General features: G+C 43.4%; 2 protein-coding genes and 1 pseudogene across 5 annotated transcripts; 2 read left to right on the plus strand and 1 right to left on the minus strand.

Moving 5' to 3' along the window:
- Nucleotides 1–23882, minus strand: LOC128310151 (signal peptide peptidase-like 3). Of its 4 annotated transcripts, none has more exons than XM_053046718.1 (6): nucleotides 3224–3323; nucleotides 2363–3029; nucleotides 2165–2287; nucleotides 1432–2080; nucleotides 1239–1359; nucleotides 1–1171 (listed from the first exon to the last, which is right to left on the minus strand). In XM_053046718.1, the coding sequence occupies exons 2-6, from the start codon at nucleotides 2682–2684 to the stop codon at nucleotides 1103–1105; spliced, it is 1284 nt and encodes a 427-aa protein (XP_052902678.1). In that variant the 5' UTR covers nucleotides 2685–3029; nucleotides 3224–3323; the 3' UTR covers nucleotides 1–1102. The 4 variants fall into 4 exon arrangements, with proteins under 4 accessions (XP_052902678.1, XP_052902679.1, XP_052902677.1 ...); XM_053046719.1 differs by having other exon boundaries at nucleotides 2165–2290; XM_053046717.1 differs by lacking the exon at nucleotides 3224–3323 and adding an exon at nucleotides 23745–23882 and having other exon boundaries at nucleotides 2165–3029.
- On the plus strand, nucleotides 3909–6657 carry LOC128310152 (solute carrier family 25 member 44). The gene is made up of 2 exons (XM_053046720.1): nucleotides 3909–4111; nucleotides 4461–6657. The coding sequence occupies exon 2, from the start codon at nucleotides 4850–4852 to the stop codon at nucleotides 5813–5815; it is 966 nt and encodes a 321-aa protein (XP_052902680.1). The 5' UTR covers nucleotides 3909–4111; nucleotides 4461–4849; the 3' UTR covers nucleotides 5816–6657.
- LOC128310153 (fatty acid hydroxylase domain-containing protein 2-like) lies at nucleotides 18990–20614 on the plus strand (annotated as a pseudogene).
- Nucleotides 23883–25865: the final 1983 nt, after the last annotated feature.

A 25865-nucleotide genomic window follows, 5' to 3' on the forward strand; every position in this document is an offset into this window, starting at 1 on the left:
ATGGTACGTTTCTATTTTTAGCCCATGAGAAACAATAAGACAAACAAGTATTAAATTCAGAAAAAGTACCTGAATTGTAACTTGTACCGATCGCAGAAGTTATATGTACCACACATACAAGCGTAGAGTGTACAAATCTAAACATCGTAAGGTGGAAAAAATAAATGCTCTAGGAAACGTAAAACGTCTGCCGTACCACTACAACACACACGCACACTTTGTACTGAGTAACTGAATGCAAATCAACGCAAAAAGAGCAGATGCACTGCACTGCTGCAACGTGAGGCTCATCCAATATGTAACGGTAGTTAGTATGCATGGGGGGATGGGAAGGCGAGCGGGTTGTGTACAGGACACAATGCGTAAATGAGATGTAATCCTAAACCCTAAACATATTACTGCGCACGCAGGAGCATTGTGAGCGCATATACACACGCACTGCCTGGGTCGCTCAATCTCAGACCCAATTCGCTTGTTTTGCTTTTTGATTTGAATGTTTTGCGTTTTCTGCTGCGCACCACTGCTTTGCCGCAAAAACACACACATACAAACACACAAAAACGCGTCTACTAATTCCCTAACGCCTAATCACATTCAAATATTGTTAAACTACCTTATTAAATGATTTCTTCGTACACCATCCATCCCGCATGTTTTGCTACTCTCATGCCAAGTTTTCTCGGTCCTGTTCTTTAATACGCTATAATCCTAAACCATCAATCTAAACTTACACCGATTTCTACCGTACGTGCACGCCCGTTGGATGAAACCGTGCAGCCCGAGAGTGTTTTTTTACGGGGAACCGGTGCTAGAAAAACAGAAAAACCGGGGTATCTCATCCTTCTTTGTTCCAAATTTGTTCATACGATGTTTACACAGAGATTGCGATTCACCTGCGACACGCAACCACAGCAACATTGCTGCAGCGTTTCTAATACGGTATATGCAGTATAATTGCAGTAGAGTCCTCTTCTCTTCTATTACACTATATCGCCCTTGTGTAGTTTAGTTGCACTTAATACTAGGTGTTGCGTACACAGAGCTTTGTTGCTTTGTATTGTGTTAATCCCTTCGCGGGGAGCATTTGAGTGGTGTATGCGGTTTATACCTCTAGCTGCTTCGACGCTTGCTGTATGATGAACGGTTCACTCCACATGCGCCGCAAATCGCCCTGCAAATAACGAAGGAAGTATTACAATGGAATCATAATGGATTGGAGATATATTCCACATCCGTACCTTCAGATATGCCATCGTAAGCAGAGGTAGCAGTGTAAACGGTACGAGATAAAGCAACGCAGGTTGTGCCGCTTTGAATACTTCTGAACTGACAGTCGCGGTTAACAATCCGAGAAAGTAACTGAAAAGCGCAAATGGACGCGATTAATTTCAATCTAGTAAGCCATAACACGTGTAAACACAGGTCACTCACCCTAATAAGGAACAATGAAAATAAGTAAGCTTCGAGCCAACTCCTTTAGGTGGTGGAACGCCTGTTTCGGCCGTTTGTGTCGACTGGGACTTTTTGTATGCGTCGTAACGCAGCACAAAACACAGCAGCAGCCCCGGCATCACGATGTCACCCAGCCCGAGCATCGAAAAGTGACCGCTGTTGTGGATGCTTGGGAACACTAGCTTACCGGGAAGGTTCAATTTCGGTGGTTCCTTCACAATACCGCCGAGGTTTAGCTTGCGCGCCACTATGCCGACGGGGTTGTCTGCTGGCCGTGTGGCCACCTTTACCATCACGTTCGTGCTGAAGATGTACGAGGAGAAGAACACCCAGAACACGTCGTAGATGAGCAGCCCAGTCAGTAGTAGCGTGGACACCTTCAGGCTCGGAAGTCGCACGAATGCAATAAAGGCCACACACAGCCCCATACCCATAGCATCCATCAGTAGCCAGTGGCCGGTAAGCACCCAGATGCAAACGATCGATACGGCAAGCGAAAAGCTAAACAATTCGGCTGCAGTAAAGCGTCCACACACTCCGAACGATATCCGGTTACCGTCCGTGCACGGCCGTATAATGTACTGGCACATCGGAAGCAGCAGGAATGCTAGCGCAACGGTGGCTATTACTGTAACGAATGAAAGGAAACGGTGGGTTAATTAGAAGATTGCGTATACCTTTAGGAATGCAAGCGCCAGGCGCTAATACGTACTTGCTGTACATACGGCGAACAACATTTGCATCGAGTCGAAGAAGAAAAACATCACGAGCAGTGAGATCGATGCACCGAGAGGAAGACACAGTGCGTGCATTGTGTCCAATGTTGCAAATTTATCTGCAAAATCAAAACGACCCGATTCGTTAGTATTTCGTCGCGTGAACCATTCTTTATTCGCTGGGTTACACTTACTCTGTTCCTGCTGGACCGGTTCACCGGTGAGTAAATTGTTCATGCTTTCGCTCTGTCGTTTCTTTTCTTTTTCCCGCTGTTCCTGTTCCATATTCAGACTGCGAAAGCTGCCATAGACGATCAGCAGCATCGAGATGAGACAAGTCGAAACGCGTGATGAGTCCATGATCGTGCCGTACGCCCACTGATATTCGTTGCCGTCACCACCACCGTGCCCGAGAAGGTTATCGTCCACTACTAGCTGTCCTGCTGCCGCAGCTGCTGCTGCTGCTGCTGCCGCTGCTGCTCCTTCCTGTTGGCCGTTGCCAAATCCTTCCGACATGGCGGTACGGCCGAGCCAGGTAAGAGAGCTGGTGATACGCGGCGGGGCGTCGTTTGTCGCGTGTGTATGCGCTTAGTCGAATGCCACTTATACTACCGATCCACAAACCGCACACGAAGCCCAAGGAAGTGATTGTCCTTTCGCACCCGCCCGCGTACTCCTTGCACTAAACTCGTTCGCTCCGGTGCCCGTTCCAAACTGGAGCAAAGTACCGGACAACGAGGATTTATTGTGCCAGCTTCATCGTGAACCCGGTTTGCGCGATGTATTCCGAACCTTCGTTAAACCCGAATTGGCAGATGTTCGACGGCAGACGCACTTCAGAATCGAGGGTTGATTTCTTATCTACATTTGGGGCAAAAGGAAAAAAACATGGATCAAAATGGGTAAGTGAAAGCATAAACACATGCCCGTTTGCATGCACCGATATGGCACCATCGAAAATTATGTGCTTCGAACGTAAGATCAAACACCGTAAGTCGATTACCGCAACTTTGTACACACGAAATTCTGGGGGGTTTCGGTCGTATCGAACTCACTTTATCATTATGCAAACAATATCGGTGTAAACAGTTGGGTCGCCATCGGTACACTTCCTCCAAAAGGTGCGTTTTTCACACACAAACAATCCAGCTGATGGTGAAAACCACTTTTGGCTGCTGTCAACAAATGGCATTGAGCAATGTGGTAAAATTATGTGAAGGGTTGCAACACATAATTATTCGCCGAGCGTTTCAAAGATTAACAGTAAATTTTTACATAAAATACACAATTTATTACAGATAAACATGAAAATCAGGGAGACAAAACCAAACCAGAGAAAGCGAAACAGAAAAACGAATACAGATTCGTGAAACAGATACTATTGTATCATACAAAAATATCATATAAATACAATTATCGATTTCTATTCTATTAGAATTTTAAAAAGTTTAGGAACAAAATCATAAAAAAAATCAAATTTTCCGTGTGTTTACGCACACTGTGCATTCCAAACATTTTGCGTCAAACTTGCTATAAACTTTATGGCAACCACGGATCATCGAGAGCTGACGGCTCTTTAAAAACGGGAGACAGAGAAGACAAGAGAAACCACGCGCCATCTCTGTTGCACACGACGTCAGCTGTCACATTGATTGTTTTTTTTCTGCTTATTTTTCAACACACAAAATCACAAGAAGTTTTCTCCTTCACTTCGAGCGTAATATCGAGGAAAAGTCGAATTTTCTAGTGCATATATACAACGGTACACACTCGTCTGCGCACAATGAATCGAATCTGGTTCCAGCGATCCAATAAATTGATGGCAAACTGGCCAAAACGCTTGTAGAGCCGAACTGGGGCTTAAAACGATTGGCAAGTCGAGGACCCTTCCATGCCATGAAGGACACTGGAGAACGACGAAGGCGTTGCAGTGCAAAACGAAGGTAAGTGAGTTAAGGATGTGACTTCCGGGATGGGACACACACACAATTTGTGAAACTGTGATGCGTTTTGTATACGAAACGAGAAAGACTGAACGCTTTGTGTCTCGGCTGATGACCGTGAGAATGAGTGAAAAAGCGGACACCATTCACAGAACGAACATCATCGCTAGCATAACATTACATAAACAGTGCCCGAGACGAACCCAACACCTCTTGACCGTCATGTGTATTGCGATGAGGTTGATGGTGATAGGAGCTACCGTCAAATAAATGTTGCTGATAATAACGGCACTAAAAAGGGAAAACGCAACCTGATAATCGGTACTGATTTTCGCTTTCTTTAATGCAGGATTATTGGTTCCGGAGTTAATCGATTAAAGCAACGGTGAACCAACGCACAACGCTGTTGACCTGTCCTGACATAGGGACGGACACTGCCACATCTCATATCATCAAGGTCAACCGCACCCGTCGCAGGTTACACTTTTTGGTTCGTGATGCACTACATGGAACATATTTCGCCATCTGGTCAGCCCTGGGTGTGACGTCACTCCCCCGCCTAGAGTGATTTTCATCATACAACAGGCGAACACACGCACGCGGACGGCAGAACACCGATAATCAGCAAGATAACGTCACTGAACCCATAGCGTCAGCTGTTAATAGCGTGCGCATTTTGATTACAACAAGAGAAGCTCAACGATAGTTGCGAAAAACAAACAGATACAGCAGCGTAAAATGGCAGACGGTGGGACGAGTGGAACATTTCTGCGCACCATCGAGTGGGACATGATGGACAAGCGAAAATTCTTCCCACTCTCGATGCTTAGCTCATTCTCGGTCCGCTGTGCTCTATACCCATTGACGGTAATCAAAACCCAGCTACAGGTACAGTTCCGCAACGACATCTACAAGGGTATGATCGATGCCGGCATTAAGATCTATCGAGCCGAGGGTGTACCGGGGCTGTACCGGGGATTCTGGATTTCTTCGGTACAAATCGTGAGCGGTGTGTTTTATATCAGCACGTACGAAGGTGTCCGGCATGTGCTGGGTCAGTACGGTGCAAACCAGCGCGCCAAATCACTCGTAGCCGGCGGTTGCGCATCACTCGTCGGCCAAACCATTATCGTACCATTCGATGTGATTTCACAGCACGCAATGGTACTCGGGATGGGTGCGCATGGTGGTAAGAATGGTGCGGTCAATCCGCTCGGTATCAACTTCGACAAGGGTAGCAGCCGGTTACGAATTACGCGTGACATTGCGCGCGAAATTCTCCGCCGGGACGGTGTGCGTGGGTTTTACCGGGGTTATACGGCGAGCCTGATGGCGTACGTACCAAATTCGGCAATGTGGTGGGCCTTTTATCATTTGTACCAGGACGAGCTGCTAAAAATCGTACCACCGTGGGTGTCACATCTGTTTGTGCAGTGTGTAGCTGGTAGTTTCGGTGGTTTCACCACAACCATCATAACGAATCCGCTCGATATAGTGCGGGCACGATTACAGGTACAGCGGCTCGATTCGATGAGTGTCGCATTCCGGGAGCTGTGGCACGAGGAACATTTTCATATGTTCTTTAAGGGTCTAACGGCACGGCTTGTACAATCGGCCGCGTTCTCCTTCAGCATCATCCTCGGGTACGAAACGATTAAACGAGTTTCGGTTAACGAGCAGTACCGGCACATGATCAAGTGGTAACAACAATCAAGTGATCGTGCTCTGGAGTGTACAGCAAGTTTGTATAATGTTTCGTCGTCGTAGTAATGTTCATTCGTTTGTTAGATTCGTTTACACAGCAGTGTGTATATCTCACCAATGGATCGTAGAAGCTAAGGAAACCAATGTTTAAAAAATAGAACGTTACATGCGTGAACCGTAACAATAAGTGAAAAATGGATAAAAGTAATTTAAGTTGAACATATAAGCTAGAACAAAAAGATGAATGTGCAATATATAAAAAGCAAGGCTAAGATTAACTATTAATGTGCAACATGTAAGCAAACCAGTGGACAACACTTGTGTGAAAACTAAAAGTTACACCCAAACAAATCGTTCGAAAAATGGTACGTGGAACGTTCAGACAATATCGATTTGTATGATGGCATGTAATATCTTTCCCGCGCACACTTTCGCAACTGTAGCAGCCTACTATGCATCTCTTGTAAATTTCCGTTCAATAATGCCTCCCCGGGCGGGGGCATCCGTTCGAATCACACTATTTAAGTTCGGACTAAATGCAAATATGTATATTATATTTTATACCACGTGAGTTGCTCTCCAAAAAAAGCAAATGAAGCCGATTGACTACTTAGACGGTCAATCCCCAACCACAGTATCACATTTACTTTTTATTTCTACTCAAGAACACAAATGATGGCGGGGCGAATTTGGCCGTTGTCGTTTGTAGTACCGAATAGAAACTGACAATAGGAAAACACGCTGCAGGAGAGAGTTTTACCGTGTACCCGCAGGGGAAAATTAAACCAAAAAGTTGTATAAACAAAAGAGCTTTAATAAAGCAAACACGTTTCAACCTGTTACTAAATTAGAATACGCGTGCACTGAGATGTGCTACACATTAGTTCTTAATCTGAATTATTTCATATGGTGATTAGAGTATTAATAAGCAAAAAATGCAATCAACTTAGCTTTTTCTGCTGTGCAGAAGGCACAAAGAGTTAAAAATATTCAACTTTTTTTATGATGAAAAAGAGAAAGCCCACGTACACGTGTAGGCGATGGGCCAGCAGCATCCGGGCGCAAACAGGTGAAGAGGCAGGAGAATCTCTACCTAACATCGACTCTACACGGCGACGCGATTTTGTGGTAATTATTTATGTTAAACTTCTGTTGTTTCTCTGCTGATGAATTTCTCCCACGTCCCCACATTCAGCGAAACAATGAGAAAGAGAAGCAGTAAAATATGAAAAACTAACCGTGGAAAGACGGGGCAAAGTATGCCACCGGTGTACTAATGCGTTGCGCGTTCGTGCCACCAATGCTGGTGCAATGATGGCGAAAGAGAGCTGTATAAACAGTCCGCGAAGTGCATTCTTCTTCCCGAGACCGGTGGGTACCGCAAGCACGGTGATGATACAGCCCCATTGTAAATGCATATTTTTTCTACTTCTGGCTCTAGAGGTAAGATTCTTAACCCACTATTGGGCAGTTCTTCAACACGCGATCGTGATGAAAACATTTGGACATGAATTACGTTGCGTTTGGGGTTGCTTTAATTGCCTACACAGCAGAAGCCATTCGGAACTACGGATGCCTACATTGGGTGTTGGTGTTTGCTTAGCATCATAGATACCGTAGCGACAGCAACAAAACGGATAGAGACCATGTTGATAATGGTTGCATGCTTTCATAAGAAACTTAAAACATCGAGAGCATCTTAACGGAGTGAAATGTAAAGGCGGTAAAATCCATGACACTCACCGTGCACCCAACCCAAGACCCCCCCATCCCCCCCAACAACGCCAGGTAATCGCGTCCAGACAGCAAGTAGATGAAATACAGCAGATTAGCTTTAAATGGATCAACCGAGCACTAGCTTGCGATCCGGAGACAACCGAATTCTCACGACGATGATTTTCTCCCTCGACGATCATGACGAAACGATCCTCTTTTTTCCAGAGCAATTTGGAACGGTTTGGGTCACGAGGCCACGCAGGGCATTTCGATCAGCTGCGGGTAGGGGATAAACGCGGAGCGGATCCAACCGCTGTTTTCTTCTTTGCGGATACCTCACCCAAAACAAGATCAGCCCACGGAAATGATAGGGCCCGTTAATGGTGGGCTTGTTCTTAACAGGCGTGGAAATTGGATGGGGATTTGCGATAAGCTTTAGTTTTGTACAATTTCCTCACTGGCTCATGAAGATTCTGGACGAGAATTAAGCGCTATCGATAGTGTGTTGCAGTCAGTTCAGATGTTTTATTGGAGTGGATGTTTTTATGGGATAAGATTTTGTATCAGTCATGAGTCGTTTGAGACCTTAATTCTGAATGAATCTTTGTCCTGAGTATATGACATTTAATATCTATACCGACGATTCATTATACGTTGTAGACTCCTCAAAGAATAAACCAACGTCTTCTTTGTCGGCACAACAACTTTAAAGAGGTCTAGGTCTACCAATTCTGGCTTCTGGTGACTTTATTTACCAGTAGCTGTACCAGTAGCTGTACCGGCGCCGCTACCATCGTCGCTACTAGCTAACCAAATCAACTACAGCTAGCTTAAAATCTATTAAAACAGGAACCACCTGTCTAATTAATTTATTGAATTTAAGAGAATTCAGGAATCCCCAACTAATCCATTCCAAATCCTTGAGAGTTTATGTTTTGTTATGAATTTTTATAGACATTTAAATTTTGATAGAATCGTGCCACGATTTGAATGACTTCTCACTAAAGATTATGAATATTGTTTTATATATTACATGAATGATTCTTCTCAAAAGATTATTTAAGCACAACACTAGTGTAGACACGTAATCCATTAGCTGTGATTGTAATTTGTGCCTTTACCTAGATTATTGTTGTATTACTACATCAGTTGCAATGACTCGAGAGACATAAAGCGACGAACCTCAATCATTGCATACTCTTTGATTTATAAATTCCAACATCCATGTTCAACAAATTACGTTTGAATATGTCCTTAAAGTCAACTTTTGTTAATTAAAAAAAATTGTAATTAATTGACATATTTTTTCTAAAATTAGAAGATTTCCTTTAAATTTAATAATATCATTCAGTTAGCTTTATGTATGTTAAATTTTAATATTATATTTATCGAGATGGATCTAGCAATATTGATTTATTTCAAACGTTTAATAACCATACGCTTACGTTCCATTAACAAACCTGCATCAATCGATACACGAACCACACCAACCGCTGCAAAGTGAAGGATTACGGTGGTTTAACATTGCAAGAGCGCATACAAACCCTGGCTGGGAAAGAAATCACAAATCGCTTACGGTCACGTCTGTGCAAACTCATTTATCACCATTAAGGCAAATATCTAGTGGCGTCACCTTTTTAAACGCAGCGAGGCTCCCGAAAGAGACGCCATCCGCTCTCTTCATCCTCGGCGTGGCGGTGGCCCGCCTTGGAGGTTATAGGTTGCAGCAAAATGTTCCGAAAGGTTAGCAAAGACGGTTTGCTGCTCCACGGCACTCCGCGGTCGGTAGCACCATGGCATCAGGCTGTTGGACGTGCTCTTTGCTCCGCCCGCCTGTTGCTGCAATCGCATTCGCGTGCGACCTGTTATAAAAACAAACAATTGCGGACTCTTTCATTTTTTTCTCCCCATTTTTTTTTGGTCGGTGCTGTGTGCCAGTTTCAATCCTTCCCGCCTTAGTCCGACCTGGCTTTTATGAGTAGGAAATCTATGCCAACTGTTTCACTGCTTTCTGCCCCACTGGTGGATTGAAACAATGGAATCACATTCATAAATACACGTGTCCTGTCCTACCCACGATTGCGATTCACCAGAATCCGGTGGCGTCGCCCGCAGAGAATTGTGCGCTCCGACGAGGGTGGAAAAATGGACCAACCAACAGCCCATCGAACGGCGAACGAAACAATAGACTAATGGCACTATCTGCCAGCTTCATGCAGCAGCAGTGTGTAGAAGCGTTCCGACATACAGCAGCAGCAGCAGCAGCAGCACAAGAAAAATATTATGAAAGATCTAAAGGTTCGTTGCTGGACTGGCCAAACAAAAAGGGGCAGTATTGGACGCAAACTACGCTCATTCACCAAAGATACACCAATGGAAGAAGAATCACCACGCCGCAACTGCAATTGAGGGGAGACACATGTGAAGCAACGGAACGGAAGCAAGAATACACTAAAACAGCTCAATTCGAAATGAAGAAATAGTAATGCCAACCCCACATCGCTGATCGGGTGTGAAGCGAATGGGCGAACGAAAAATGACGACGAGTATGACATAGTTTTTGCCCAGTTCCCTGTTCCCCAGACTACATTCCCCTTTCGGCAGGCATTCAGGTTCCACAAAAGCGCAACTTCAACCGGATGCGCGTATGCGGGAAAACAAGCAAGAGGCAGCTGAAGGAAAAGATCGTGGAAAACGGAAAATGTTCGACACGTGGAATGAGGAAACCAGATTGGTAAACTTTGCGCACGTAATGGAGAAACGAGAGCCGCAGAAGAGGAATGCGCGAGAAGTTAGTGTCTGATTGCAATTCGTTTCCATTGCTTCATAGCGATTTGCACTACCCAGACCCAGACGATCATTCGAAGTTGTGGAAACGTTAATAGGGCATTAGTGTACCTTTCTTCTCAATTTCATCTGGAGGTATCGTAAAAGCTTGCAGTAGCGATATGTGGTGCGGAATCCTTTGCGAGCAGAAAAGATTGAATGATTACCGGGAAAGTGATTTGCATAATAGTCACCAAGGATTTTTGTCTATTTGTTTGTCTAATCTGCCACTGTTATTAATGTTCTGATTGAACGGTGTGCTTACATAAGCACACATAAGTATCTACAGACACATATGATTCGGCAATTTACCGATGGGAATGGGGTTTCACTCTTCTAGTGAACCGTTAACATAATTGAGATTTAAAAAGTTTAAAAGAGTTTACCAGGACAAGTCGTTCGGTTTCATCCTCATGACGGGAAAATTGTAGCACGGAAAAGTCTACTACATTAATCAAAAATAAGAAGGTAATTCAATACATTACTACTAGATCGACTCGTGATCACACTTGGGACGGTGAGCAAAATTCCTATGAATGCGTTTGGAGTGCGTTATGGTAGGTACCACGATCAGTATGTTCGTAAAATATGGAAATTTTAATGCATTTTTCCAATTCTTGTAGTTTTAGGAATATTTGAGTTAAATTGCACTTTTCTCGAAACAGCGTGATGCAGCAATTCGGTACCCAAACATGCTCGAACATTTGTGAAACAATTGATTTGTAATTGCACAATTTACTAATATCAGTAGAACAATTTGTTGTTTAAAATGATTAGTGTATCTTTGAAAAGATAATTAATTTATACCATTTGGTCGTTTAATTAAAATCTTAAAATCTCACTCTAAAATTACTATAGATTGGTGGATTTTAGCATTTCGACCTTAAGGGTAAAAACAGAGTGATCATATAACTTCTTTGAACAGATTTTGGATTTTTTTAAATTCTGATTTAATTTTAGACGAAAGATCCGTGAGTATCCTGAGGAACCTATAAAAACTGGACGTTGAGATGTGTGATTTGTTGTGTGTAAAGTTTTGGTTCTTACTCACGGAAAAAATGTTTTTTTCAAGGAATCGGGATGTAAAAATACGATTAGCGATAAATTGACAAATTTGAAGGAACGTTTTTTTTTTTTGGGAACAGTTTGATTTCACCTTCCGGGTCATCTTGTCCTTTCCATTAAAATTAGTTCAAACATTCTACACGATCGCAACGCCAAACTAATGTCGATCAACTCACAATACATTATATCACACTGTTACGTTGCCGGGAACACACTTTGTCGTACGGTCTAGCAGTGCGCAAGCTTTTACGGTCTGGTTAGCGCAGTACTACGGTTCCTCGTTCAATTGCGATTGTTTTAAGCTCATTGTTGTGGTCGGCAAAACCACATGCACCGTCGTACACTCGTCATGCCCACAGTGTGACACCTGCGGAGTGCGAAGAAACAGAGCAGGATACAAATTAAATTTTACACTTGTGAGCATAAATTGCTTTCCGGTTCACGGCAAGGTTCATTCTATCGAGACAAACTTGGCTTTGTTTGAAAGCAAAATGGCTACCGGCTTTAAGGAAATTGTGTTACATACGAAAACAACTTCACATAACAAAAACCGGGACGGTGTAAAGAAGTCGATCATGTTTTTACTTCCATGGAGCTATGTATTGGGTGTGCAAGTAAGTTTGCCGTGATTTTTCTTCCAAAAAAATAATAAATAATTGTGATTTTTTTTACATAATTTTAAAGAAACGATTGTTCGTCATAGTATAACATTTTTCACGACATTTTTTACGAAATATAAATTCGAGAATAAAGCAAACCCTCTTTTAAGCTCAACAGGCCAGAACAGAGCCAATTTATAATTCGTCATCGATCAAAATATTTGGCACGCCGAACGAAAACCTTGATGGCCCTTATTCTGGTCTTTTTTCTTCGAAACAATTAGTTGAGTTCGATACAATTTCTTACTCTTAACTTAACTACTCTCAAGCAGTTCGTAATATACAACAACCTATTGATCCCACCATATGCAGATCATGACTGTCTGCAAGTATCTTTTTGATTAAAATATAGAGAATCTTACAAGCAAACTCAATGCTAAATATTAAATAATGATCCCCAGTGTATCATCAATAACATATCGAACTGCAATGCTGGTAAATTTAAACAAGAAACCTACCCACATTGAGGTCCGCCATGCTGGCATTCGAGCACGACAGCAAAGTGCATACAATTATCGTGTCCAAAAATTAACCAAACCGAAAGTGACACAAACGAGTGTAAATCGACAGGCAATGCGATCCGTGGGTAAGTCCCACCACCCGTACAAAGTACCCAACAGCAGCCACGCCACCATACTAATGCGTACCACCACGGTATCGGTCGGTTGCCTTGCTTTCTTCCGGCGGGAAATGGAAACAGATTTTACGCTGCTCGCTCCGAGTTATGCACACAGGCGGGCAACATTGGCTGGTGGTTTACTGTACTTCCTGGCCTGGGTCTGATGCAACGCAAATGTGTGCTGCTGCCCCGTATGGGTGATGCAGCACCACCACAGGCGCTGCCAATATTGTTCCAAAAAAGGGGGCCAACCGTAGTACTTTTTTTTCCATTTACTGTCTTCTTATTTCCGAATCAAACCAATGTTTCCTGGTTAGCAGCAGCCTGCTGCTGGTACAGCCTTCCTGTTGTTCGCTTATGTCATCAAAACTTTGGCGCGTCGGAGACGTCTCGATTGAGTAGAAATTGTGAATGATCTTTCCCCCTTTTTAGAGCCCAATTTGTGACTCTGTATTATGCACGCACAATAAAAACCACACTGACACACACACACGTCATTGCAATGTTACGCTACTGATGAAAGTGATAACATTTGTTTTATCGATTGTGTACCGAGAATATGCATTATAAAACATGTAAAGCTCACCATCAAAAGCGTGAGATACGAATCAGCCTTGAACACCAGGCGTGCTGACCGTCACCGACACACACACACACAATCCAACATTATACGATTCAATTCGTGTAATGTGAAAAATTGGGATCCATATTCAGATTTCCATGCCCGCCGGTGGCAGTAATATGCTTCCTGGTGCTTAAATTAGCAATTACCATTCGACTCACTTCCCATACCCAGCAACCTTTGTGGGAAGATTCACCATTAGCTGAGTTTAGGTTACCGTGACCCCTAGAATGAATCGGACGTACACGGACGTACACGGCGGTTTCGTGCAATCGAACATTTTGGGATGTAAAATGGATGTACTCCACACTCGATTAAGAGGTTGTTTTTTTGTTTGAAATGTGAGATTTAAAAATAAATAAAATCACGATCAAAATTACGCATCACTGAGGGCATACAATTGTTCAACAACAAAGTGAAGTGAAATGATTTCTCCTGCCAAGGTACCAAAAGCAAATCGCATGTTTAAACTTTTCTCCTCCATACTGACCACTCGCATGGCTGCCACAAACACTGCAATTACTTAATCCCCCCCTCACAGCATCGGACACTACACCCCATTCGTTCCCTCCGTCCAAGTCCGAAAGAGGACCCACACATCACCAGTTTCATGCTAACCAGTTCGAAATTAAAACGGAACCGGGTTTTATACCACGACAACGGGGGGTTGGTCGGCGCAGTACATACGCACCCCACTACTTAATGTGCGTGTGTGTGTATGTGTGTGTGTGTCCGTGTCCAGAAGACTACTTTCTCTTTCAACTGCTCTCACTTCACACGGGTCAATCCGTCTGGTTTGGCGTATCGTGTGCAGAACTGGAGCTTACCGTACATGCTTTCTTTGCAGCGCGAACTTGTGGATGGAGCGTTCAAGCAGATCATGATGCACGTGTCACTTTTGACCCCTTGATTCTTTGTGGTTTGTTTTTGTTGAAAGTGGTCTAAATAAGCCGCAGAGTGGGAAGTATGGGAACGAAATCGTTCCCATTTGCCACTAGCATGCACAGTACGACACCAGGCAAGATCATGTCATGTAAATGACACCAAACAACTTTTATAGAAAACAAAGCATTTTTGTAGTCAAGAAGATCGACCAGGCCGGATACTGCTTAAATCTATTTGAATCTTGATCTACAGTACGATTGCAAAATATTTAATAGTTTTTATAAAATTATTCCAAACGAGATGGGTATTGGGTATTCTTGAGATTATTTAGGAAGTACTCAATTATTCGATGTGTATCTGCAAATATTCGCAACGTATACTTACACGAGCTTATGCTAACCATTCCAAACCCGTGGCTTCGCAATACACTAACAGAATAAATTAATGTAATGTTTTCAAGCACACTGACAAGTTTAAAGTGTTTCTAACGCACCATACTGTGGCGTAACCGCTATTGGTAGCTTATTACTTAACAAGGATCTTAAATTCCTTCGACTTGGCATTCATCATGCACACTTCTCGCGTTTAGCCGCACTCACGCTCAGCAAAACACACATTCACCATAGCCTTGGTGGTATAGTTTCGCGGGAATCGTTTAGCGGCTCCCAACGGTACGAACGTGCGCCAGCGCAAGGGAGGAAAAACGTGATACGGTTTCCACGTTCGCTTGCCCTGTTCGTGTGACGCTGCCGATGGTGCGACCCGTTTGAGCCGTGCCGTTCTCCATTCGCCGGGGTGTGTGTTACTGGTGATCGAATTTCACCAGCCACCAGCCAGCCGAGCACAGGATCATCGAAACGGGGTAAGATACGGAGTGCCGTTCCATATCCGTATGCCTTCGCTTCGTCGTGGGTCGTGCAGTCAAAAACAAAGCCGGTTAAAGGGTGAAAAGGAAGGCAAGAAAAGAAATGTAACCACCGCACCGTCGGGCCACATAGACCATCGAACCAATCCCTTCCTGTTGCTGCTAAGTAGTTACAGCAACTTGAAACTCCAAAGCAAAGCTTCTCGATCCCCCAGGGGCGGACAGGATGGTGGCTGTTATACAGTATGGGGGAAAAAATGGCCGGCAAAACAGACCATTAGAAGGACGCAGTTATGTCTCTCCCTGTGTGCGAGTGAACTGCTTGTGGTAGACGGAAATGATGCTCGAAATATGTGTAGCACAAGTTGCATAATGGTAAGCGCTACAACAACTGTGGCCAGCAGCTTAAAGGCTGCTTCAAGGGAGGCGGAAAAAAGGGCCCGCGAAAGAATTCGTCGTCTACGGGTTGAAATGTTTGTAGAAAATTATGCTTACAATTAGCAGACAAATATTTCTTTTTGTGTTCGCTAGATATGCAGGGTACAAATGTGGTGTACACATATGCTGCATCATAAGAAATTTACACCGAATTGGAACTAGTGATTAAACATTGAAATACCAAAGTGGTCCAATTTGACCACTCTCTTCCTATAGTAGGGTGGCCCAGTGGCTTGATTCACTCGAACGAATCGAACCAAAATCCCATGCTACGGACCAAACCTCCGTAGCAAGGACTGACACTCCGGCAACGTGGTAAAATAAGTCTAGTAAGCCAGAATCTTCAGGCATTTTACCTAGTATATCGTTACGCCATGAAGAAAGAGAGAAGTGGTCCTTAAGAAATATCAGAATTCGTCGTGCATTGTCTAAAACGTTTCAATCTATACGTACTCAGTTCGACAATAAGACTATCATAATTCATTCAGACACACGTATCACAGATGAGTATGGTTTAGAATAGACAAGAAATAAATAATTTAAACTATTTAAGATTGGTACGATATGCCAAAGATCACGCGAAAAACTTGAATGATGGGAACAATATGAAGTTATCTACTATGAGTCACTCCAACTCATTTATCATAATTTGCTGATGGTAAAGTCTGTAACCCTATATGTTCAAAGATTTCTAATTGAACAACTCTTCTTCAATTACTAGAAGATTACAACTTCTAGCAATTAGTTTATGATCGCTCAAGAGAAGTATTTTTTTCCTCCAAGAGATTCCTGGAATTTCAGAAAAAATGAATCAAGTTCATTACCAATTACTACAATTGTCTTATGGATCATCACTCAAGAGAAGAGTTAATTCCGTCGAGCAATTCCAGCATTTTCAGGAAAATAAAAATTTTAAAATTCAAGTTACCATAAATACTCTACTTCAAGATACTGTTCAATGACCAGTAGCTCTGCTAAACGGTATTAGTGACATTTCCCACTTTATAGTACCCCTAAATGGTTTCCTCAAATGGATGCCATACAGTGATCGCTACCAACCGCGAATAGGTGACTTCACATGCAGCAAAACGAACGGGAGCCGTTGAAACGAAGCAAATCCACCATCGGTTGCCAGTTTTCCATCCTGCCATCCACCAACAAACAGCAAACGTGTAACAAATGCCGCCCCCAAAACCCCCGAGCCTTGGGCTGGAGGGCTGGAAAAGTCACCAAACCAAGGCACCTACATTGACCAATTTGACAGTGATTGATTGTGGCACAACAGAGTGTTCGAGAGAGAAAGAGAGAGAGATCAACCATTGCTGGATTGATTCGGCAACAAAGTGCCCTCGAAACGCAACCAACGGCAGACGAAACGGTTTCAAATGCAAATCTACGGTTTACCGCCGGGCGCAACCCACTTTCCGGCACGACCCCTGACGCGACTAGCTTTTTTTTTGTTATGTTTTAGTTTTTGGCGCTCTTCACTTATGTTCACTTTCGTTTGTCGTTGAGCCGTTTTGCGTTCGTGTGTTTTTTTTTTGCGATTTAGGAATTAATGTTGCTCTGGGAAGCAAATGAAACCAGCCGGTATATGGGAAGTTTAAATGGGAATCCTACCCAGCGGTAGCTCAGGGAAACCAGTAAGGAAAGCATGGAAAAGCTTGGGAAAGAAATGGGAAGTAAAAATCTACGTGGACAGTGGTTGTGGCATGTTGCTGTTGCTTTTGATGACCCGCATGATATGGAGAGTAAGCATTGTGTGTGCGTGTGTTGTTGGCTAGCCCACGGTTCAGTGCTTTGCTGTACAATTACACCTATTAAAGTTAATGGACCGTTTTCATTTTCAATTCCGAGAGGAAAGTTATATTTCCTCACTAATCGATCGATATTCTTACAAAAGGTTTCGAATGCGATATTAGTATATATCTCTTTAATTTGCTACAGGACCAATGGGGAAATTTAAAAAAATGGCTAGCTACGATAACAGCAACCGTTGTGTAATAAAACATAAACTTCGGTTCGGTCAAGTGCCGTTGCTTGCCAAATCCATTATCCCTGCCTTTCTGGCGGATGCATCCTTCGTCTGTCCATGTGGACGACCTGGTTGGATGTGGTTGGATCGTCCGGTGTCATTCTCATGACGTGATCAGCCCTCCGGACCTTCGTGAGTCTAATCCTATGGACGACAGTCAGTTCATCGTACAGTTCGTAAAGCTTGTCATTGCGGCGGCTCCTTTATTGTCCTTCAACACATACGGGACCAAAAATCCTTCAGAGCATCTACCTCTGGAACGTGGCTTAGAAGCTGTGGTCAGTTTTGGACAAAGTCCATATGGCCCAGCGGCGTATGTGAGTACTGGAACTCTATAAGTTCTATATAGCCCCAGATAGAATGACCGGTTAGCAGTCAGTACCGTAGCGCGTTTCACAACATCAATGTTATTATCGGTGCTGACCTTTGACCCTAAATCGGTGAAATTTTTGATGTATTCGAAAGTGTGCTCACCCTCATTTGTATGTCGTCCCTGCGGAAATAGGGATTTCTTAAGAGGGCCGATTGGTGGTGCCACCATCAATTTGCTTTTTGCCTCGTTAATCTCTACCAATACATTTTCCCGACCTTTTTAACGGGCCCATCAAACGCCACCACTCAATCTCAATTTGGGCCTAGCACTCTTCCTCAGTTCATGTAGACAACCCAAAAGGTGATTGAACCCTTTCGAGGAATATAAAATAATTAGGTAAATGAATAAGGAATACGGTGCAACCTTAGGATGAGGGAAGGAAATGTCCACCATCTACATAGCAGTAAGTTGGTTAGCTGCTTTTGGATCGTCAGAGGAGAGAATCATCATAGAGAACCCACTTCCGAACCCCAGAAGCCTGCTAGTATGCATGAGGCACTACACCCAGGGAACTATCCGATTCGTCGAAGCGCCTACGGACTAACAACTCTTCAAGCCTCAGAAGTAAGTTGGTTAGCTTAAAAATGTTAAATAATAGGGAGAGTTTATAAGCTATATGGCTTGGCAGTTCTTCCGTAAACAAAAAAAAACAAAAACAAAGAATACTTCATTCAAATGAGACTCCTAAACCTTCAAACTAAAATACTAATTCTATTTTGATTTGTTTTTATTTCTCCCCAACTTGCAATTGCCCACAGCCGACAAACGCTGTTGTTCCACTTTCTTCCACACCCAGCATAATGCGTACCCACTCAGAGAACGGGGCAAAGGTTTCTTATCTTATCATACCAATGCCTTGATTATACTTCGATAGATTTACTCGAGTTCGAGAATCGCACTCTAAAACAACAAAACCTAATAGCTGCTATCATTTAATCATCGACATCCATACGGTTCCAGAACCACGGGGTTGTGGCTTAATGCCGAACGCCAGTAAACCTCCAGTGGCTGGAAGGTCATCATCGTTGGTAAAGCCCGCTGCTGCTGTGTTTGCAAACAGCTTCATAAAACATGGAACTGAACGTTACTGGTGCTGGTTACCTGCAGCAACGGTGGGACGCATTGCTGGACGTTGTCGGTAAGCAATACAATCTGTTCCGTGTGTGAGCATCACGATCACGAGATTGTGAATCAATGCGTTCAGATGTGATGGTTTAATCTCTGCGTCTGTCTCAATTAACGTCACAGGCGATGATCCAGAACGGATGTACGTGTGGGGGCTCTCCCTGTACATACACTCCCTTTACTGGGTGCTCGGATCTTTCTTCGTCTTTATGGACGTTTTCCAGTGGCCATCAGTGTTTAGAAAATTTAAGAATCAACCGGGCCTGAACGAACCGCTCAAGTGGACCGATCTCAAGAAGGTAAGCGGAGCGGTGGACTGTGGTTGATCAGCGAGAAAGTCCCATCGAATCACAGCTGATCGTTCTCCACGCTTACAGATCATTCGCACCGTACTGATCAATCAGCTGCTGATCAGCGTGCCGATAACGCTGTTTGGATACCGTGCCCTGGTGGCCAGCGGTGCCGTACTGCCCGTGCGTACTCTACCGACGCTGTACGAGGTGGTGCGTGATCTGCTCATTAGTGCCGCCGGTTGGGAGATCGGGTTTTACTACAGCCACCGCTTGCTACACTCCAAGCATCTGTACAAGCTGATACACAAGCAGCACCACGAGTTCACTGCACCGGTTGCCTGGGCCGCTATCTATGCCCATCCGATCGAGCATATCTTCAGCAATCTGTTGCCACCGCTGATCGGCATTCAGCTGATGCGCAGCCACGTACTAACGTCGGCACTGTGGCTGACGTTTGTCATACAGGACACCATCACCGGCCACTCCGGGTACCATGTGCCGTTCCTGAGTAGCAATGAAGCGCACGACTACCATCATATGAAGTAAGCAGTTAACGAAAACAGTAGTGTAATGCTTTATGAATCTTCTAAGAGGAGTCATATGAATCTTCGTGTGACGAATCGTTTATATCATGAGTCTACTCTCAACAGATTCATCGATCTCTAGAGTCATGAATTATTGTATGAATATCTTAAGATTTGTGAATTTCCCAACGTTCATAATAGCTCTTTTAGCTAACTTTTACCAATTTTGATTCCAATGATATTGCTGAAAAGAAATGAGCTTAAGCATAAACTAGTTTTTAATACATTAATAGAGACATATTTCTGAATCTTTAAAGATTTACGAGTGAAGTAATCAATAACATTCATAAACATTTCAGTGATTCACGCAACTGAAGAAGTTAAACTTAAGTCTTTCGAAATTCAAAGCTTCATATAATTTTCGCTATAGAGATTCAAAGACACTGATCTTTTCGGTTTCAATTGTCAGTCAAATTCTGGAATTAGATTCGTGCAACACTTGAAAAAGATATTAAGCGATCATCAGATCGCCATGATGTGTGATCACTTGTACAGCGGGTTTTACTTTTCTTTCCTCTTCTACTCCACCAGATTCAACCAGTGTTACGGTGTGTTCGGTTGGCTCGACTGGCTACACGGTTCCGACGCACAGTTCCGCGCATCACAGTACTATCAGCGGCACCAGATGCTACTCAGTACCCAATCCGCTCGCGAGTTAATCCCGGATGACAAGAAAAAGCAGCACAAAAAGTGAAGTGTGTGTGTGTGTGTGAGAGAGAATGAGGTTTTGTACAGTCAGATAAATATGGCTAGAAAGGTTAATGGAATAATGATATGCTTTTATATAATATTTCTCGTACTATAAAACAGAAAGGTACTACCATTACGCACCCTTTCGGATGGTTCGCGACTGTGCCGGGCATACAAAGTGTTGGTGAACCATTATCCGTCTTATCATTTATTAAAGCGATAAGAATCAAATCCATTTACAACGCAAATTCTGCCTGCTCACCCTTGGCAGGTTTGGTTTTGCATTTATTTTGTTTGTAAATTATAAATCCAGCAAGCGTGCCTCAACAAACGCTGAAAGTAAACACCAATCGCATAATCGTTAAATACCCTCTTGACGGTTTTAACATCGTTTGGTTTGGGTGAAGCGATGGGAAAGTAGGGTTGTGTTTGTGGTTTAAAAATGAAAATGATTCAAAATAAAGAATAACCATAAACATACAGGCGAAAAGTCGTCGTTTTTCACTCACCAAATAAGCTAGTATCATGTGAGGAAAAAGTGTCGATACATTTAATAACCAGTTACAGGCCTAAAAGTTGCCCAGTTGTACTAAGTCATTAATCAATATGAATAAACCAGAAATTGGGCTTTTCAAAAAAAGGAAGGAACTCACAACTACCGCACATTCGAATGCCACAAACAAAGCACATTGAACGCACGGAATGGTTTATCGGGAACAGAATGTCCGCCGTGCGATGGTTTGATCTGATTATCATACCGCATACCACCGTGCCGTGAGCCAGTAATGAAGATGTAAATAAAAGAAAGCAATCGATTGCGCAGCGAATCTCCATTTCGATCGAAGTCACGCAAAATTTGTTTCACTATTTCGATCGGATCACTACGTTTCATACCGCGGAAGTGTTGTGCTGCTGCTTTTCTATGCTTGTTCCGTTCCATTTTGGTCCTTTTGGACGGGCGTACCGTACTCGACCGTGCCACATACTTTTACGCCCATGCAATCACCACTTTATCCGGTTCGATAAAAGACCGCACACGGAATGGTTTGCTTCAGCGTATGCAAATGCTTCCACTAACAACGCACAGCCACACAACAAACAAACCATTTTCCGTCGAGTGCGTTCGTACGTAATTCCGTAGTTTAATGCATCCATTCATTATATATTATGTAGCAGCGGAATAGAAGAGGGCGCCCGATCCTCGATCCTCGCAACATGTAACGTAACAGAGGCGTATGAACATTTCTTTTCCGCCGAAGAAGTGAAGTGAGTGTTAGTGATTGGAAAAAAGGGTTTAACTTTTAAATACACTCTGTTAATATCATGGCGCGTGGCTTACAATTTTTAGCAAACTGGTGCCCACCTATCAAATCTGGTCCACGCGTACCCGGGAGTGTTCAATGGTAAATTGATTGGTAACGGGCGAAAAAGTGAATTTGCATTGCAAAAGACGAAAGTAAGCTACGACCAGCGGAAGGTGGGTGTGCAACTTCTTCACACCTGAAATAATCGTCCCCCCGGTGCACGACGAACGTGAACGATGGTAATGAGCGTGAGGCGTGCTGAAGGTACTTTACCTACTCCATCCTACTCACATGGTATAATCACATTTCCATGAATGTTTCACACCCCATTTTGGGAGGATAGTTCCGACCAAGGAAATTATTTTTTGTTACCTCTGTATCCCAAAAACCTTAGCAAATCTATGATTGGACCTGATCGGCGAAGCTTCGATGAGACCATGGATGGGTCTTTGCTATTGTGGCTACCCATCACTTTCCAATTTCCCACATTCACACCACTGTATTGGAACGATCAGCCGGTGGAGGCAGCCGGGGGCAAATTGCATTCAATTTCGTCCAGGTAATTGAAATTTATCACTAGTTAGGGTGCAGAAACGTTTAATCTTCCGTGCAATCGGATGGGTTGCACTGTTGCGAGGTGTGAAAATGGGCCGGACGGTGCACCATGCGAGAGTGAAATGTTAGCAAAAGTCATTGCACGGGAATTAATATGCACAATAATATAAATAAAGTTAAGGAATACGTATGAGTGGGGTTTTAGAAAGTAAAAGCCCGTTACGATACGATTGCCGTTTTGAATTGATCTTTTTGACCAACTATAAACCCCAAGCATAATGATCGCAGATAACTTTACAAGATAATTACAAGACGTAAATTTTAGCAAAGATTTGCTAATGGGTTTGGTGTTTTGTTTCCATGTCTAGATTTTGTCGTGTCGTGTTTTCATATCCAACTTAATAATGAGGTCGAGTAAATTATACAGCGAAATTATGAAAATGTGGACGGTGGAACTTTCAGTCGTCTTACAAATAAACTCACAAATTATTACGTCCCAAGTCTTCCGATAAGTCGATCACAGCTTCAAGATGTTTGTGATTAACAATTTGAACAACATCATCACATTGTTAGGATGGTTTTATGGTGCATATGCTCCGATGAACATTCAACCTCAAACGATGCGGTTTACCCTGCCGAAGCATCAACTGTCGATGTCCACTTATCAACATTTTGGTTAAATAATTCCAATGTTTCAACAAATATAGCAGCATTACATTAAATAGAGCAATAAGTAGTAGGGAGGTGAAATCCGAAGTAATTAAGACATCAACATAACTGATTCCACCCAAATAACAATACTGAGTCGAACTCAATGTTCCAGATTACTCTGAAGTCAAATCTTCAGTCGAATCTAGAGTTTAATGTGAAGTTTCTACACATTTGAGCTTTGAGAATCATCCTCTAGTAGACAGCTCCAATAGCCAAATTGAAGTTCCGTAAGGAATGTCCCGGACTTGGATTCATCCGATTCTGGAAAAATGCGGACTTCCCATTTCCCGAGTCACGTCACGAGACTGACACAAGACGGGCAAGACAACACTGACTTTATCACGTGGATACAATGAATTGACACTCACTTCACGTCAAAAATAGTAAATCTAATAAAGCGAATAAATGAAAAATAAAAAAAACCATCATAGAACCATTGAGCAACGGCGTAACTGGTCGCAAACAACCTTGAAACTGTTAGTAAGCTTTCTATTACTCAAAATCCACCCTAAATTCGTTTCCTACATTTCATTAGTTGATCGAATAGCGATTATTAATGCTTACCGTCGACCGCAGAACTGGTTTCGTCCTGGTCCACTAGCGGTGAATGTTGTCCACTTTGTCGTTTGCAGCAAAACAGTCAAGCGAAAACTTCGAATTGACCTCGCAGACTTTACACACGCGCTACCATTTGTTGATCGTCGTAGCACCACAGTAGAGCCACTTTAGTTGTCCTGAACGATCCTCGCACGATGAGCCAATACGGCTATTTTTTCTATGAGGAGGGTTTTGTGAGTATATTTTAAAAACTGTATTTCAATTTCTGCTCCCAACTAAAAGTGGCGTGAAGCCGAGATCGTTAAAAACACCCGCCGCACTACCTTGTGGGACTATTCCGCAACACACTTGGAGGAATTGGGAACGGACCGGACCCAGCTTGTTTGCAACCTTATGGGACTCAGCACTTCAGGGGCTTTGCAACGCAGTGAAGGGAAGTGGGAAAAGGTCAGAGTAACACAACATCATCACACTGCCACAACTCCCGGCCACATACACACACACACACACACTCGCACGATGCGAAACACCTTTTGCTATTGTGCAGCACTCGTGCGCTTTCTCACGCTCACGCACACCGATTCATTTACGCACTCGATGCGAATGGACGACGCCGCCACTGTCTGCTGTCAAAACGCGCTGATACAGCTGATTGGGTAATAATCGAATCGAAGTGGGAATTTCTTTTGTTATTATTCCGTGTTTTACTGCATACTGACTGTCTGCGCGATACCCTGCCTTGACCGGACGCAGTTATAATGAAGCCATGAAGCATCGATGAAGCAAAACATCGCCATCTTTACATAGGAAGTAAAACCAAAACAAACAAATATTGTTATGTACGTTTGTTCATAATATGCCGTGCGGGTTTTGCTTCATGAATGAAATCAATCAATGCTGGTATGACAACCACATTCTCGCTGATATGGCAAGCAAACGAGAAGAAACAAACATCGCCGGAAAGAGTAGGGTGCACTGCACCAACAACAAGCAAAAGGGTGCCACATTTGTAGGGCATGTCCAAAAGGTTTAGTTTTTCCATGAGCAAACAACATAATAGAACAGTGTAACATTATACCAGCGTGAGGCAGAGGATTTGCCATTTGCCCTTCGTTAGGGCAATGTAAAATGCAGGTGACAACTAAACTATCAGCAGCTTTGCTTTTGGGGAATCTTTCAAGGTGTGAAATACAGTTCCTTTGCATCGGGGTAGGCTACAAATGTAACCTAGTTACCATGGCAGTTGCGTACGGTTTCCCCGCTTCCTAGCTTCCCGGCTCATTCGCCAGTGGTGAGATGACCGTACTCACTAGGTAAGAATCATGAGAAGCATCTGAACCCGCACCATCGATTGCGGGGTGCCTTTCACTTGCTGGGTAAACTCGTGCTCAGGCTTTCTCGTTCCTACGTACAACCCCCGGTGGAAACTGTTCTGGTTCTCTTTCTTGTGTGAACATAATTTACAGCTTGCAACAAAAACATTCATGCTCACGGTGGGGAGGTTTTAGCAGGAAAGTCATTGTGCTTCCCACGCGCCAAAAAGTAGGAAACCATTTTTGTTATGTTGTTTCTAGAAACAATATGGGACTGGGCACTATTGCGGAACGCAGAATTATTCCATTTCCGAAGGTGGTGACCCACAACGACACTTCGTTTCTTCACTTTACCACACGTAATGTAGCTGTTGGTTAATCTTTGACAACACAGCGTAGGAACAAGAAAACAAATCTAGCAAACGTTGGTTTCATGTTGTAAATTTTACCGGAACTAACTCGAACTAGGATATTGTTTAATGGTAAAGAAACACCGCAAAACACTACTAGGCGACACAGCACAACAGCAGCAGCAACGGAACGACTACCACCACCGTCGACATTGTTATGGTGAATGTTGTGTTGTTTCACTGTTTCTGTTCGTGTTTCTGGGCCAGCATAGCTTTCATTCACGGGTATCCACCACCACTTGGCACTCGGCCCAGTCGCTTTTCACCCCTTCCCACCAATTCTTTATGTTCCTGCTTAGTTATACTTTTTCAAGACCTCTTACATACACACTCGCGCACACACTAGCAGCAAAGATTTTCATTCGCGTGCACACACACGCGCGTGCAAACACACCACGGAAGGT

This window comes from Anopheles moucheti, chromosome 2 (assembly GCF_943734755.1).
Source record: "Anopheles moucheti chromosome 2, idAnoMoucSN_F20_07, whole genome shotgun sequence".
Lineage (NCBI taxonomy): Eukaryota > Metazoa > Arthropoda > Insecta > Diptera > Culicidae > Anopheles > Anopheles moucheti.

Excerpts from the sequence above, each read along its gene's own strand:
- LOC128310151 (XM_053046717.1), bottom strand. The coding sequence starts at position 2,684 with ATGTCGGAAGGATTTGGCAACGGCCAACAGGAAGGAGCAGCAGCGGCA. Across the intron at positions 1,360-1,431 it reads TTTCATTGTTCCTTATTAGG|TTACTTTCTCGGATTGTTAA; the intron begins GTGAGTGACCTG and ends TGCGCTTTTCAG. Across the intron at positions 1,172-1,238 it reads TTACGATGGCATATCTGAAG|GGCGATTTGCGGCGCATGTG; the intron begins GTACGGATGTGG and ends CGTTATTTGCAG.
- LOC128310152 (XM_053046720.1), top strand. The coding sequence starts at position 4,850 with ATGGCAGACGGTGGGACGAGTGGAACATTTCTGCGCACCATCGAGTGG.